This window comes from Seriola lalandi, unplaced genomic scaffold, assembly GCF_002814215.2.
Source record: "Seriola lalandi dorsalis isolate HSWRI2012SDOR001 ecotype SW California unplaced genomic scaffold, Sedor1 jcf7180002054259, whole genome shotgun sequence".
Taxonomy (NCBI): Eukaryota; Metazoa; Chordata; class Actinopteri; order Carangiformes; family Carangidae; genus Seriola; species Seriola lalandi.
This window is the reverse complement of record NW_019524812.1, coordinates 458,061-470,640: the sequence shown is the minus strand read 5'-3', so window position 1 is coordinate 470,640 and position 12,580 is coordinate 458,061. Positions and strand designations below refer to the sequence as shown.

The 12,580-nt window shown below is 42.0% G+C and overlaps 1 protein-coding gene and 1 long non-coding RNA gene across 2 annotated transcripts in view; one reads left to right on the top strand and one right to left on the bottom strand.

Annotated features, from left to right (window-relative positions):
• map3k10 (mitogen-activated protein kinase kinase kinase 10) overlaps positions 1–12,580 on the top strand; it is a 35,533-nt gene that overhangs the window by 14,322 nt on the left and 8,631 nt on the right. Inside the window, exons 2-4 of the mRNA XM_023405019.2 lie at positions 9,033–9,213; positions 10,015–10,163; positions 12,045–12,220. Of these exons, the coding sequence (XP_023260787.1) occupies positions 9,033–9,213; positions 10,015–10,163; positions 12,045–12,220 (506 nt within the window). The remainder of the gene's footprint in view (positions 1–9,032; positions 9,214–10,014; positions 10,164–12,044; positions 12,221–12,580) is intronic.
• LOC147819183 (uncharacterized) lies at positions 9,240–10,465 on the bottom strand. Its single transcript, XR_015437180.1, has 3 exons — positions 10,290–10,465; positions 9,991–10,179; positions 9,240–9,911 (listed from the first exon to the last, which is right to left on the bottom strand). It is a non-coding gene; the product is annotated as an uncharacterized LOC147819183 (long non-coding RNA).

Sequence of the window (12,580 nt, the reverse complement as noted above, 5' to 3'; positions counted from 1 at the left end):
ACCGCATGTTTAGAGTGTATGGAGCCATGAATGTAAGGCTTAATTCAACGTTTATATTCACTACTGGAGAGATTTGACAAGTGAACGTGTTGTCATGTGGTTGATTCCTACACAACACACAGTACACAGCAGTAACACAAAGAGCAATATTTTGCAGTTATGGTATACATAAAAACAATTTTGGTTTGCAGTTTGCCAAACTAAAGGAGCCACGAAACTTAAAATCTGTCATAAATCAAAGAAAAAAAGAAAAAAAGCTCAGACCTCACTGCGAATTCCCACACTGTAAGTACTTCTTTCATACCTCAGACACACACACACACACACATAGAAACACACTCCGCGCAAAAAGAGCCGAGAGAAAGCCGCCTCATTTAATACCTCCATCTCTTCTGAGAGAGAGGCTGCCTGGTCACACGAATCTGGCAGCTGCGTTTGTGTGGAGACAAAGTGAATGGCTCCAGGGTGAAACTGTGCCACTGTGCGGCTCAGGATTAGAGCCCTGATGGCCTGTGGTTGTACAAGTAGAGCCAAGCCGCGGTATCGATGACATGGGAGCATACTCACTACAACCTCCATATCAAAGCGTGGAGGAACGGGAAGAAACCCACTGATTGCATTACTTTTTTTTGCCTTAATTGAGCGTTGTGTATGTACCGCGATGCTCTAAATGGAAGCAGAGGTGACAGACAAAAGTCCTCTCTTGGTGAAGCAGTTACTACACTGAAACATATTTTCAAGTTTTACATAAGAAAACTGCATGGGTTTGATGGAGAAACGTCAGTTTAGTTTTCAAGCTGTCAATCTGTATTTGTCAGTGTTTGAATTTTTCATACTGTATCTGTAACTAAATAGACTTTTCTCTGTGTTTGGAGCAATGTTTTATGTCTTTCTCTGCTCGAAATCTCTTGAAGGATGAGAGAAGAGATGTGTGAAAGAAAGAAAGAACGAAAAATGGAAAGACCTATTGAGATATCTGGTTTGACATCTGGTATGTGCAGCCAGGAAAATTACAAAAGCTCTCCCTCCAGTCATCTCTCTTTACCTCTAGCAGCCTGCATCTTTTCATCCACTCATTATTTCATACTTTCTCGTAGTCCTTGGGCCTTTTCTCCTCCATCTCGCTCTATGTTTCTTTCCTTTTCTTCCCTACTGCACTGACTCTCCCCCCTTTTTTCAGCTGCTTCTACCCAATATTTCATTCTCCTCCTCTGCCCTAATTTCTGCTCTTCCCTCTTGTCATTTTTGTCCCTCTCTTGCCTCTTTCCTCCTCTCTCATCTTTTGTCTACCCTCCCCCATTCCTCATCCTCAGACTTCCACCCACCATCACCACCACCTCCCACATTACATACACACAATATACCTCTCAGTTACTCTCTGTTTTTTGACTCCCTCCACCCTTGCGCTGCTTTCCCTGGGTCTCTTCTTCCATTTCTTCTCCCCGGTGTGTTGTGATTGTAGCCAGGCTGGCGACAGCTGCAACAGCAGACAGTCAGGCAGCGGGCGCTGGCGCAGGGAGGGGGCGAAAGAGGGGATGTTGATGGGGGGGGGCATGCGAAGATGATGAGGCGGTAGGGTTGGAGGGGGTTGTTACGTTTTTGTTGGCAAGGTTTTAATCTTTGCGGTAATAGAGACGAATACATCGAGGCCTGCGGGGTGGGGGGAGTGGAGACTGGCTGCTCAGCATCCCATGGGCCCGACTCTCATCTGTGTTGATGCACCGTCGGCTCGCTGCCATGTCAGTCAAGTTGCTGTATTTGTCACACTGACGTGCTCTCATGCACCAGCAGAGACAGACGGCTGGAACCAGCACTGAGGCGGTGGTGTTGTTCCTAAACAACCAGCCGCTCTCGGAGTGCAGGCGGATAGGTGGGTGCATGGGAGAGGCTGTGGAGGTGTTGGAAGATACCAGGGGGAGGGGCGTCTCGCTGGGGTTTGTTGGCACGTTGGACCTGATTCGCTGACTTGGGGCCGCAGCAGACAGCTGTTCCACCCTGCAGGCTACACCTGTTTCTGGATGAAGGGGAGGAGGAGGAGAGGGAAAAGAGACTGATGAGGGGAAAGAGGTGGCAAAGGTAGAAAGAGGGAAAACAAAAACCCTGTCCTGTAGTCATAGAGATAACCAGCTCTAAACACTGTCATACATCCAGAGGAATAATCATCCTTCTTGATTACTTACTTTTCTGTGTCTGTGTGAAGTGTTTTCTTCAAATCCTGTAAAACTGTAAAACATCATGCGGTGCTGTAGAGGAATCAATTAATCTTTCATCATTAACTCATGTTAAAAAAATATAAGTTTTCTTCATTTCAGGTTAATGCACGTCCAGTGACAGTTGATCTGTGACTGGTAACTTTATGGTAACTTTCCAAAAACCGATGATCCGACATTTACAGCCTCTTCACGCTGTGATTGGTCGGCTGTGTTGGAGGTGAGAGAGGAGCCAGGCTTTGAACTTCTCTCTCTCTCTCACTCGTTTATTGGATAAATGTCCTCTAGTGGAGACTGTCTGAAAATGTGCACCGTTATACTTATATATTGAAACACTATCTCTCTCACGGACATCTGTGACGGACAGCTTTTCACTCGGATCAGGTTTTAACACATGGTCGGACAGAAAGTCTCACAAACTAGTTCTGACAGCCCATAATCCGGCCCTAGCAAACCCTCCCTCCTTTAAAACACCCGCGTATTTCAGACTTGTTGGTGATGCAGAAAAATTGTAGTCCCAAATCCCAAACTGCGATAATCCTGAGGACATCATGAGACTTATTTTTCCTCAGATTTGAGAAAGCTCCCTCCAGAGCCACAGAAGACGTTACACAGATGCTTTCACATTAAGGGTATCACTCCTCATGATGACTGATTCTGATGTGTGAAAATGAAGAAAAAAAAGATTCTCATAGGGGCATGAGGGTTTCTCCTCTCTGAGTCGCCTCCTCTTTCCCAGCATCGTAGCCTTCGTCTGCGACCTCTGCCCTTGTTATCATAACAACAAGTTAATGACACAGCAGGCTGAACTGATCTTTAGCCAAAATAACACCAACGGCGTAAGTTCACTGGTCCAGCTTTGTGTGTCCCTCTGTGTTCAGGGTAAGACTGAATAGCTGAGTAACATTAGGTCGTGCACAGATGAATTTGCATTTGTGAAGTTCCTTATCTCTCAGCACAAGCACTGGAGAGTCGACACCATCAGCTTCTGACCCATAAAAACGCTTTTATCGGTTCAGGTTCTTCTGTTGTGGTTAACACCAGGTTCAGGAACACAGATCGAGTGCAGAGTGTATTTGGCTTGTTGTCCTGTTTGTGCTGATTCTGATTTAGCCACAGTTTAAGGGTTTTCTCATACAAACTAAAGTTCTCTTTCCTGTATTGGTATATTATGAGAATGAAAATGAAATGTCACGCTGTAACACTATTGACACTTCAGCAAGAACACCACAGAAAAACAAATATTTATTAACTAATATTTATTATTGTTATTAAAACAATATTTTAATCAATTAATTTGTTTAATTTAGGCACCCCCTGTTTTTTCAGCTTTTTTTGTTGTTGCTTGTTGATGTAGAGTCAACATCAAGTGCTGCTTCGCTCACAGTTTTTATTGTAAGATATTTATTGTCTGTAGAAAATGTATGTAATCTATGAGTCTGTGAGTCTGTTTACAGTCACAATTATCATGTTAATTCAGTCAAGATGACAATAAAAGCATCCAGGTTAAAAAACAAAGACAAACTAAGGCGGTGAGGGACTCTATGGGCTCTTGGCTGAGGAAGGCTGCGATGTAGAACAGGCCAGAGTTGGCAAAAGGAAGCAGAGAAGGTCGGTTTCACCATTTTCTTCACCTGCTACAAGACCGGGTGTTTTTAGTACAAACTCAAATACACATCTTTCAAAGTTATTTGTGCCTCACAAATGTTGATTCTGCATAAAATCATAACTTGGATCAGATCCTCCACAAACACACAGTTTCTTCTCACTGTTGGCCGCATTAACTCTCCCCTCACCCTGGCTTCAAACACACCTCGTCCCTAAAATCGCAGGTTGAAGAACAGATGAAGGAAAAATGAGATTGAGACGTGAGAATTCACAGACAAACTACATTTTCTTGAAAAAGGGTAATTTAGTAATCTGCATATTATATATTATATATTATGTATTATTTTTTCTTACTTGCAAGCCTGTTTTTATAGAAGGGGAGACAGAGACGCTACAAACCCACCACATGACAAACATGTGGCACTGCTTGTTGAAGACCTTTGACTGCATTCCTCTGTGATTGAATATATCTAATGTGTCACCTGTGCTCAGCGCACTGACTAACCAGTCAGGAGGATCATTAGTCAGGTTAAAGCCTCGCCCATTACTTCTCTATCATTGTTTAAACTGTTACTCAGAGGCATTTCTCAACACTCAGCTGGGGTCAGGGTCCAAGGATGGAAGAATGAGCGGCGGGAGATTAAAGGTTAAATCAACACTGAGCAGAAAAACTGCTGCTGGACTTTCCTCTTTGGGCTGAAAGCTTGACTCCCAGGCCACACCCCAGTCAGCAGGTGTTTTTGACAGCTGATCAATAACACTACTCTCTGGTTGTAGTTTCTTGATTGTGTGTCCAAAACGGCAACATGCTATAAAGCTTCACACTGTGGGTCCTGTCCTTAATAGCATCCTAGACCCTGCAGTCTCCCTCCAAGTCGGCACTTGATGTCAAACTCATGGTGTTATGGTCCATTATGGGACCTGGGCTTTTTCCTGCATTATCTGGAAAAGTTGAACCCCATTCAAACCATGGAGCATTTGACTTGTTTTCATTAGCGCTTCTACAAAAGCGCTTCCAAATCAACAGCAAGAGAGGGATCACTTTCCAGTATAATTTAAGAATGAACTAACCCATATAAAAGTTGCTTAACGGCAAAATTTGATAGTTATACTCAGCTTCTGGCCACATTAGCAGCAGGGCTTCAGGGATGGCAATGTCAGTTGGTTGGATGGTGCTGGACCACTTGGACCAACACTTCCAGAAATACTGCACCGCTAACGTGCTTTCCAAGTAACATCAACGACGCGGTATGCAGGAATATCTGTGAATAAGATAATAAGAAGTAGCACTTACGTTACAACTGCAGCCTCATCCTGTGAGCTGGTCTACCTGAACTCAATCGTACAGCTGATCTCCTTGAACTTATTAAAAAAGATGTAGTACTTTTAGTAGTACTTACTTAAGCTACAGTGATGTCCGAGTAAATGTAATGTATTACCCATGTATTGTGTAAATTATTGGATGTTGGACATTTGTGGTCACCAGAAGATGACTCTTAATAACTTGGTGGTTGCTGGTGATTCTCTGACGTTTCATCTAGCCCCACCATGAGGTCAACATTTCAATTTGTACACTTTAGCTTATGACCAAATACCTGCTAAGCAAGCATTATACCTAACAACACTATGTTAGATTAACATTACTACTACTACCATTTTACCAGGATTACTACAAATCAAACACATTTTTGACCTCAGTTCTTATCCATCTCTTTACAGCCTCACAGAGCTGCTAGTGTATCTGTTTACTCTAGTTAATCAGCTCGTTTACATTTATTTAGTGGCTCTCTGGTTAATAATAACACAGGTTGGGTCGTGCACTGTCAGGTTGTGGACGTCACAGACGAGCACAGATGCAGACTGGAACAGTGAATCGTTTAAGCAGCGCAGCAGCAGTTTTTCCTGTGGATTAATTATCACTAATCGAACTGTACTGTAGTATTAAACTCTCACACAATGTTTATGATAATGAAGCAGTGTGATTAATCAGTGACACATCCAGGCCTGTGATATTTCCCATAACGCATGTTGCTATGGAAGAGTAACCAGGGAGCTTGTCCTTGCTCATATGGGCTCTATTTTGAGATAACATTTCCAACAGCGCTGGCATTGGATTGTGTAAAAGCCACATTATCCTCGAGGACTTTTTTCCTTCACTGTGATGAAATGTGCTGTGATGGTTCCCACACCCTCGTGGGTGTTATTTGTGTATCACTGCGCTGCAGGTTCCTGTGCTGCCAGCTGAACACAAACATGTTGATCTTTGTGTTTGACATATGGATGAAATGCTGGCGGTCGTGAAAAACTTGTGGCAAGATGAATGATCATGCGCAGGTGGTGCTAAGAAGCAGCATGGAGACGTTCTTGAGGTGCGAAAGTAACGCGATGATGTTATAATTACATCAGGAAGAGAGGCAGAGAGGGAGCAGGTGGATGTGCTGCTTCCCTCACAGGTTCAGTTTCTGTAAACAGGCGTCCATTCAGTTTCTGTCTTCCCTCCCTCCCTCCCTCCCTCCTCTGTCATCAGCCTCTCCTTTTTCTTTCCTCTGTGTTTCCACCCCATGCTCCACCTACAGGCCTGATGTCCATGTCCCCGCATGGATGTTTTCCATGTTTGTACACTCAAAACAAACCGAGGGAAGGTAGCTTGTGATACACGCCCATCAATGCATGCAAACACATCCTGATCTCTGGTTCTTTCTGAGTCTGTGTTGCTCCATCCTTTACTTCTCAGAGACACAGAGAGAGAGAGAGAGAGTTCGCCTTGAGGAGACAGCTGTCCCTCACAGAGACGACAGTATCAGAATAGAAAAGTCGGCTGGAGGATGACGGTGGCTTATTATCACTGTCAGCAGCCCGCACTTAATCCCTGTCTGGAGACTGGACATGCAGTCACATCACCTAAGCATAGTGGTGGAAAGTTACAGTTACTCATGTCCTCAAGTACAATTTTTTCTACACACATTGTATTCTTATTCTTCTTATTTTATTCTTTTACTTCACTACATTTTAAAGTAAAATACACTTTTTATTCTACTACATTTATTTGACAGCTGTCACTGGTTATTTTGCAGATAAAAGTTGTACGCACCAAAAATGTGATCAGCCTGTAAAACATTACACATTTTTGTACAATAAAGCACTCGACAGCGTAGGCCGTCGAGCTGCAACTAGTCAATGATTTTATCGTTGATTAATCTGCTCATTATTTTCTCTATCAATCATTTAATTGTTTTGGTCTGTAACCTGTGAGGAAATACTGAAAATCACAATGTCTCATAGATGTTAACTTCAATATAAGACTAACAAAACCAGCAAATATTCACTTTTTTGAAGATTGAATCAATAAATATTGGTAATTTTTGTCAAAGATTGTTGCTGATATTCTGTTGCTCCAGGAATTATTTTCATCATCAATTTATGTTTTGTTTTGTCTGTGAGATGTGAACGAAAACTGATAAAACATACCCAAGGTGACAAGTAACTCTTTAACTTATGAAATAATACCAATATCACAATGTAAAAATATTTCTCAACTTAACATTTGAGCAGCTGGAACCCACAAAAGTTTGACATTTTTGCTTAAGAAATGACAGAAGCAATTAAACGATTATCAAAAAAATTGCCAATCAGATAATAAACAAATGATTTCAGCTGTAATATAAAGTATTTAAACCTGCTCAACCAGCTTCATCAGTCAAATACTGCTCACATGTTAATGCATCAGTAATAATATCCAGTATAATCTATTATAATGTAAATGTTTATCTGCATTACTTTTACTTGTAATGAAATGCTTGTATTGTGTGGTATCGGTACTTTCACTGAAGTTCAGTTACTTATCTTCTTCCTGGCTACGTAAACATCTGCAGACTGGCCTGAGATCCATCCTTTATCACTGAAACTGGTCTCCTAGTGAGTTTGTGGATACAGCAGAGCACAGAGAGGCACACCTTTATCACGTGAAAGGTTGTGTGTGTCTCTGTGTGCGTCTGTGTGTGCGTGTCTGTGTGTGTGCTGGAGTGCATGTGTGTGTAAACAAAGACGCTGCTGTGTGTGCAGCCTTTCTCCACCACCCTTTTGCATACGCCTGTAGATAAGTGAGTGAGCGAGAGAGAGAGAGAGAGAGAGAGAGAGAGAGAGAGAGAGAGAGGGAAAGCAACCCCCACCTGGCTCCCAGTGCTTTTGAACTGTGTACACTCTAAATATTTCCATAGCCGGCGCTCACACGGAAATGAAGGAGGAAGTCGTACATGGTACATGGAAGAGAGAGAGAGGGAGAGAAATAGAGAGAAAGATGGAGGGATGAAAGAGGTGACAGTCTAACATTAACAAGTATACATTGAAATGACTGTCACGGTATGGAAATTATTTTATCTAGACACACACACACACACACACACGCACACGCACACGCAGACTGCTGTGTGGTTATACCCTATAGCAGAAACCTGAACAGCACACTGGTCTGACCACACCTGTATTGTAAACACGACTGTTATTGAGCATGTACACCTTTTACATTTTGTTTTTGTATGCAGAAAGATTTTCAGACACACTTTTAGGGAATTTGAGTATGAAACTGGATTTCATGAAACACAGCATAATAATAAAGATTCTCAGAGGTGTAATATGTTGTATTGTAAGTGCTTGTGTATAAGAAAAATATGTTAAATCAGCAGGACTTTGTAATAAAAAGTTTGCCGATTTAACAACCCATCCTATTCACTATACATGCTTAAGTATTAATGTTTCTATTAGGGCCGCAACTAACGATTTCTTTCATTATCCATTAACCTGCCAATTATTTCCACTTCACAGTAAATCAATTAATGTCAGAAAAGTAGAGAAACATGTCCTTCACAATTCCCCAAAGCTCATACTGAGGTCTTTGCTGCCTCTTTTGTTGTCAACTAACAGTCCAAAATTACAAAAATATTCAATTTACTATAGTTAAAAAAATAATTAAATGTCATATAACAAGTTTAAGCCTCTAATAAAAGCTCTCTTTGCAGTCTGTGTTTCTACTTTTTCCCTCTCTGTAGTTCGACCTCTTGTCAGGGAGCTTTCAGTATCTGAAAGACACAGACACTGTTTTTAAAGAGTATTTGTATTTCTGCGTTGCTTCCTGACAGGTGTCGTGTGAACAAGACTATCATCCTTTAACTCAAACTGCTCTTTGTCCCTCTGTCCTTTCTGCCTCCTCTTCCTCAGTCCTCATTCTGGAGCCGGTGGCGCGCGACGACCTGAGCGGGAAAACCTTGAAGATCACAGACTTTGGTCTGGCCAGAGAGTGGCACCAGACCACCAAGATGAGTGCAGCGGGGACCTACGCCTGGATGGCCCCAGAGGTCATCAAGCTCTCCCTCTTCTCCAAGAGCAGCGATGTGTGGAGGTATGTGTGTGTGTGTGTGTGTGTGTGTGTGTGTGTGTGTGTGTGTGTGTGTGTCACCTTATTCCCCTCATTTATACATACTTCCTGGCAGGTTATCAGGGGATACTAATGTGACACAGAGTGAATGTGTATATGCTTGAGAGGTTGTTCATAAGAAACCAGGCTAAGATTGAGAATCTTTGGCAATTATTCTTGCTTTGCTTAAAACAATCAATCTAGGTTAAAAGAGGAAATAGAAAAATAGAAATAATTAAGAGGACTTTTTTGTGCGATGTCTTCAAATGTCTTGTGTTTCCAGATCCCAGATTCAAAGACATATGAGAAAGAACAGCAGAAAATCCTCACATCTGCGAGGCTGGAACATGAGAAAGATTCTCACGTTTTCATTGTCTTTGCTTGAAAAATTATTCAAACAATTAACTGATTATCAAAATATTTGCTCGTTAAATCTTTTCATCCTCAGAAGTACATTTGCTAAAAGTAGCACTATAACAACACTATGTTGTTCAGTCTTTCAGTGACAATTCAAAATAAATTTATGTTTGACAAAAAAATTCTCATTATGAGGTTTAACTTACCCGGAATTTTTTTTTGAGCTTTCAGCTGCATCTTGTGGCTTTCCTCAGTAGAGCTTACTCAGTTGTTGTTACATGACCTACAGGAACTGTGGCCACTGATAAGAGGTGGTCGTTGTCATCCTGTTGGAGGATAGTTGCTGGGTGTCAGATGTGACATAGAAAACATAAAAGAAGAAGAAAAACATAATGTTGTTCTCACCTGTCTCTTTGTCTCTCCTCATAGTTTCGGTGTGTTGCTCTGGGAGCTGCTGACCGGCGAGGTTCCTTACCGGGAGATAGATGCACTGGCGGTAGCTTACGGTGTTGCCATGAACAAGCTGACACTTCCCATCCCTTCAACCTGCCCTGAGCCTTTTGCTCAGCTGCTGGGAGGTAAGCAGGCGAGCACCTGGACACGGAGAGATGATTCAATCGTAGAATATCAAGTCGATACTTCTGTCATTGTGGAAGCCTTACTTTGAGTTAGTTTTTTGAGGTTACAGTGGATGAATTTAAAACCTTTCTTTCACTGCATCTGGGAGCTGAGGAGTGCACCAAGAGTTAAACTGGATGAAGATTCATTAAGTTGCTTTTTATACATCCTCGTGCCGTCCCGCGCCTGAGCTCCCCTGGGCTGGCTTTTTCCTTTGCACTTTGCAAATAATCCTGGCAGCGCTCTGTTAACAGTGGTAGAGTATTAACTGGCTCTTGTTTCACAGTTCAGGTCATCACTGTTTAAACACACACCTGCTTTATATACAAATTGCCTTAATGTGCTTATTCCTAAGCTACTTTTTTTTTCATGTGGGTAAGATGAAAGATGGAAAAAGATGATGAAAGATGAAAAAAAAAAAAAAAAAAACAGAGCGAGGAAGCTGTTTCTCAAACTGTCAGCCCAGCAGCAAACTTCAGTCACCTCCCTTCACTTCCCTCCCACTCTGCTCCTAAAGCTCTTTCCCTCCACCCCCCCCACACACACACACTCCACTTCATCTGATCCATGTTCATCCGTTAATCTCTCCTTTGTCATCCCTCGCTGCTCACTACACTCTGTTTACTCCTGTCATCATCTCCCTTTCATCTTCTCCCCCCTTTACTTCAGCCACATATTTTTTATGCTAATTTATCTTACCTAATAAATGAATGTTACCTGGTAAGAAAAATGTTTTTAGCCCATGAGACGACTCCCTATATCTGCACTGTAATGAGTATTTTTACACTGTTTTTGCCATGAACTGTGTCAGACTTGTAGTAGATGTTTATGACTGTGGCTTGGTGTTGGACAGACAGTGCTGGTGTGTCTGCGGCTCGGTAGATTATTGTAGGTGTGCACCATGTTTCTGCAACACTGTCAGTCAGGGTTTGGCTCATGATGGCTGCCATATGCTGTCCCATCTTGCTCTCTTCCACTTCTCCTGTTGCCTTCTCTGCTGCCAGGAAAAAAAGCAAAAAAATATCCAGACCAACAACTCATGGTTCAGTCTGCTGTGTATTATGTTGATGATCTGACTCTATGTTTTGCTGTATAAAGACTTTATTATTATTATTATAACAGGTATTTATTATTTATTAGGGTATGTCAATAACGCGATAGTCTGCATTTCTCTTATTGTCAACAGATCCCCTGAAAAGATGAAAACGTGTATTATCAGTGTATCTAAAGCTTAATATAGTTTATTCCTTTGTGTCATAGAGCTCCATTGTTGTCCACAAACTAGAAAAAACACATCAGTGAGCCACACTTTTGCACTGGAAAACATGGTCCTTCATTACAGCCAACATGGGCACTGTAGTTTATATTGATTCAGTCCCGAATGTTTGGAAATTACTGAGTCTTTTTAAAAAAAAAAACTATACTTGAGAGGTGTTTTTAAAGATTTACATATTTAGTAGGAACCATTGAGCTGAGTTGCCACAGACAGGGTTAGGGCGATGAGAAGGATGGACTTGATGAATTTGGTTTGGTGTCAGAAAGACAAATATAGAAATCGGCAAGGAGTCTGCTGAAACTCAGAGACTGTCCACATCATCTTCAAAACAAGGGAGGCAATTTGGAGGTCCTCAAACCAGACACCCTCCTCCCCCTGGCTGCGCCTTGAAATCTTGCCCATGAAAATCACAAACAGGATTGGTGACAAGGAAGAACCGTGGTGAAGGCCAACACCAACCGGACCCATCTGCGACCACCGAAGCTGCAGCATCTGATTAGGACTATAAAATACAGGATACACTAACATGATACTAACCCCTGAAATCGTGTCTCTTGTCCCTCAGAGTGCTGGAGCCCCAACCCCCACAGCAGGCCCTCGTTCACCAGCATCCTGAGACGACTATTGGCAATCGAGCAGTCGGCCATGTTCCAGATGCCTCTGGAGTCCTTCCACTCCTTACAGGAAGACTGGAGGCTGGAGATCCAGCAGATGTTTGACGAGCTCAGGGCCAAAGAGAAGGTGAGAGGTCTGAAAACACAGATCAAAACTCTGGTGAGGCCTAATTTTTCTGGACAGTATGTGGACGGTAGCTCAGCAGTGAAGAACTTAAGTACAAATTTTATGTGTTTGTGCTTTACATGAGTATTCGTGCTGCTCTCTAATATATTGAAATGTTGTACTTTTTACTTCACTAATTTCTACCCACAGTTTTTGCTACAAGTCACTTTACAATTTTAAATTTTTGCATATGATAATCTTACAAAATATGAGATTGGCAACTACTTTGTCATCTTGGTCCCAGCCTCTTAAATGTGAGGATTTGGTGCATTTCCATTTAATTATTTTAATCATTTCAATTTATTAAATAATTTTGAGGTT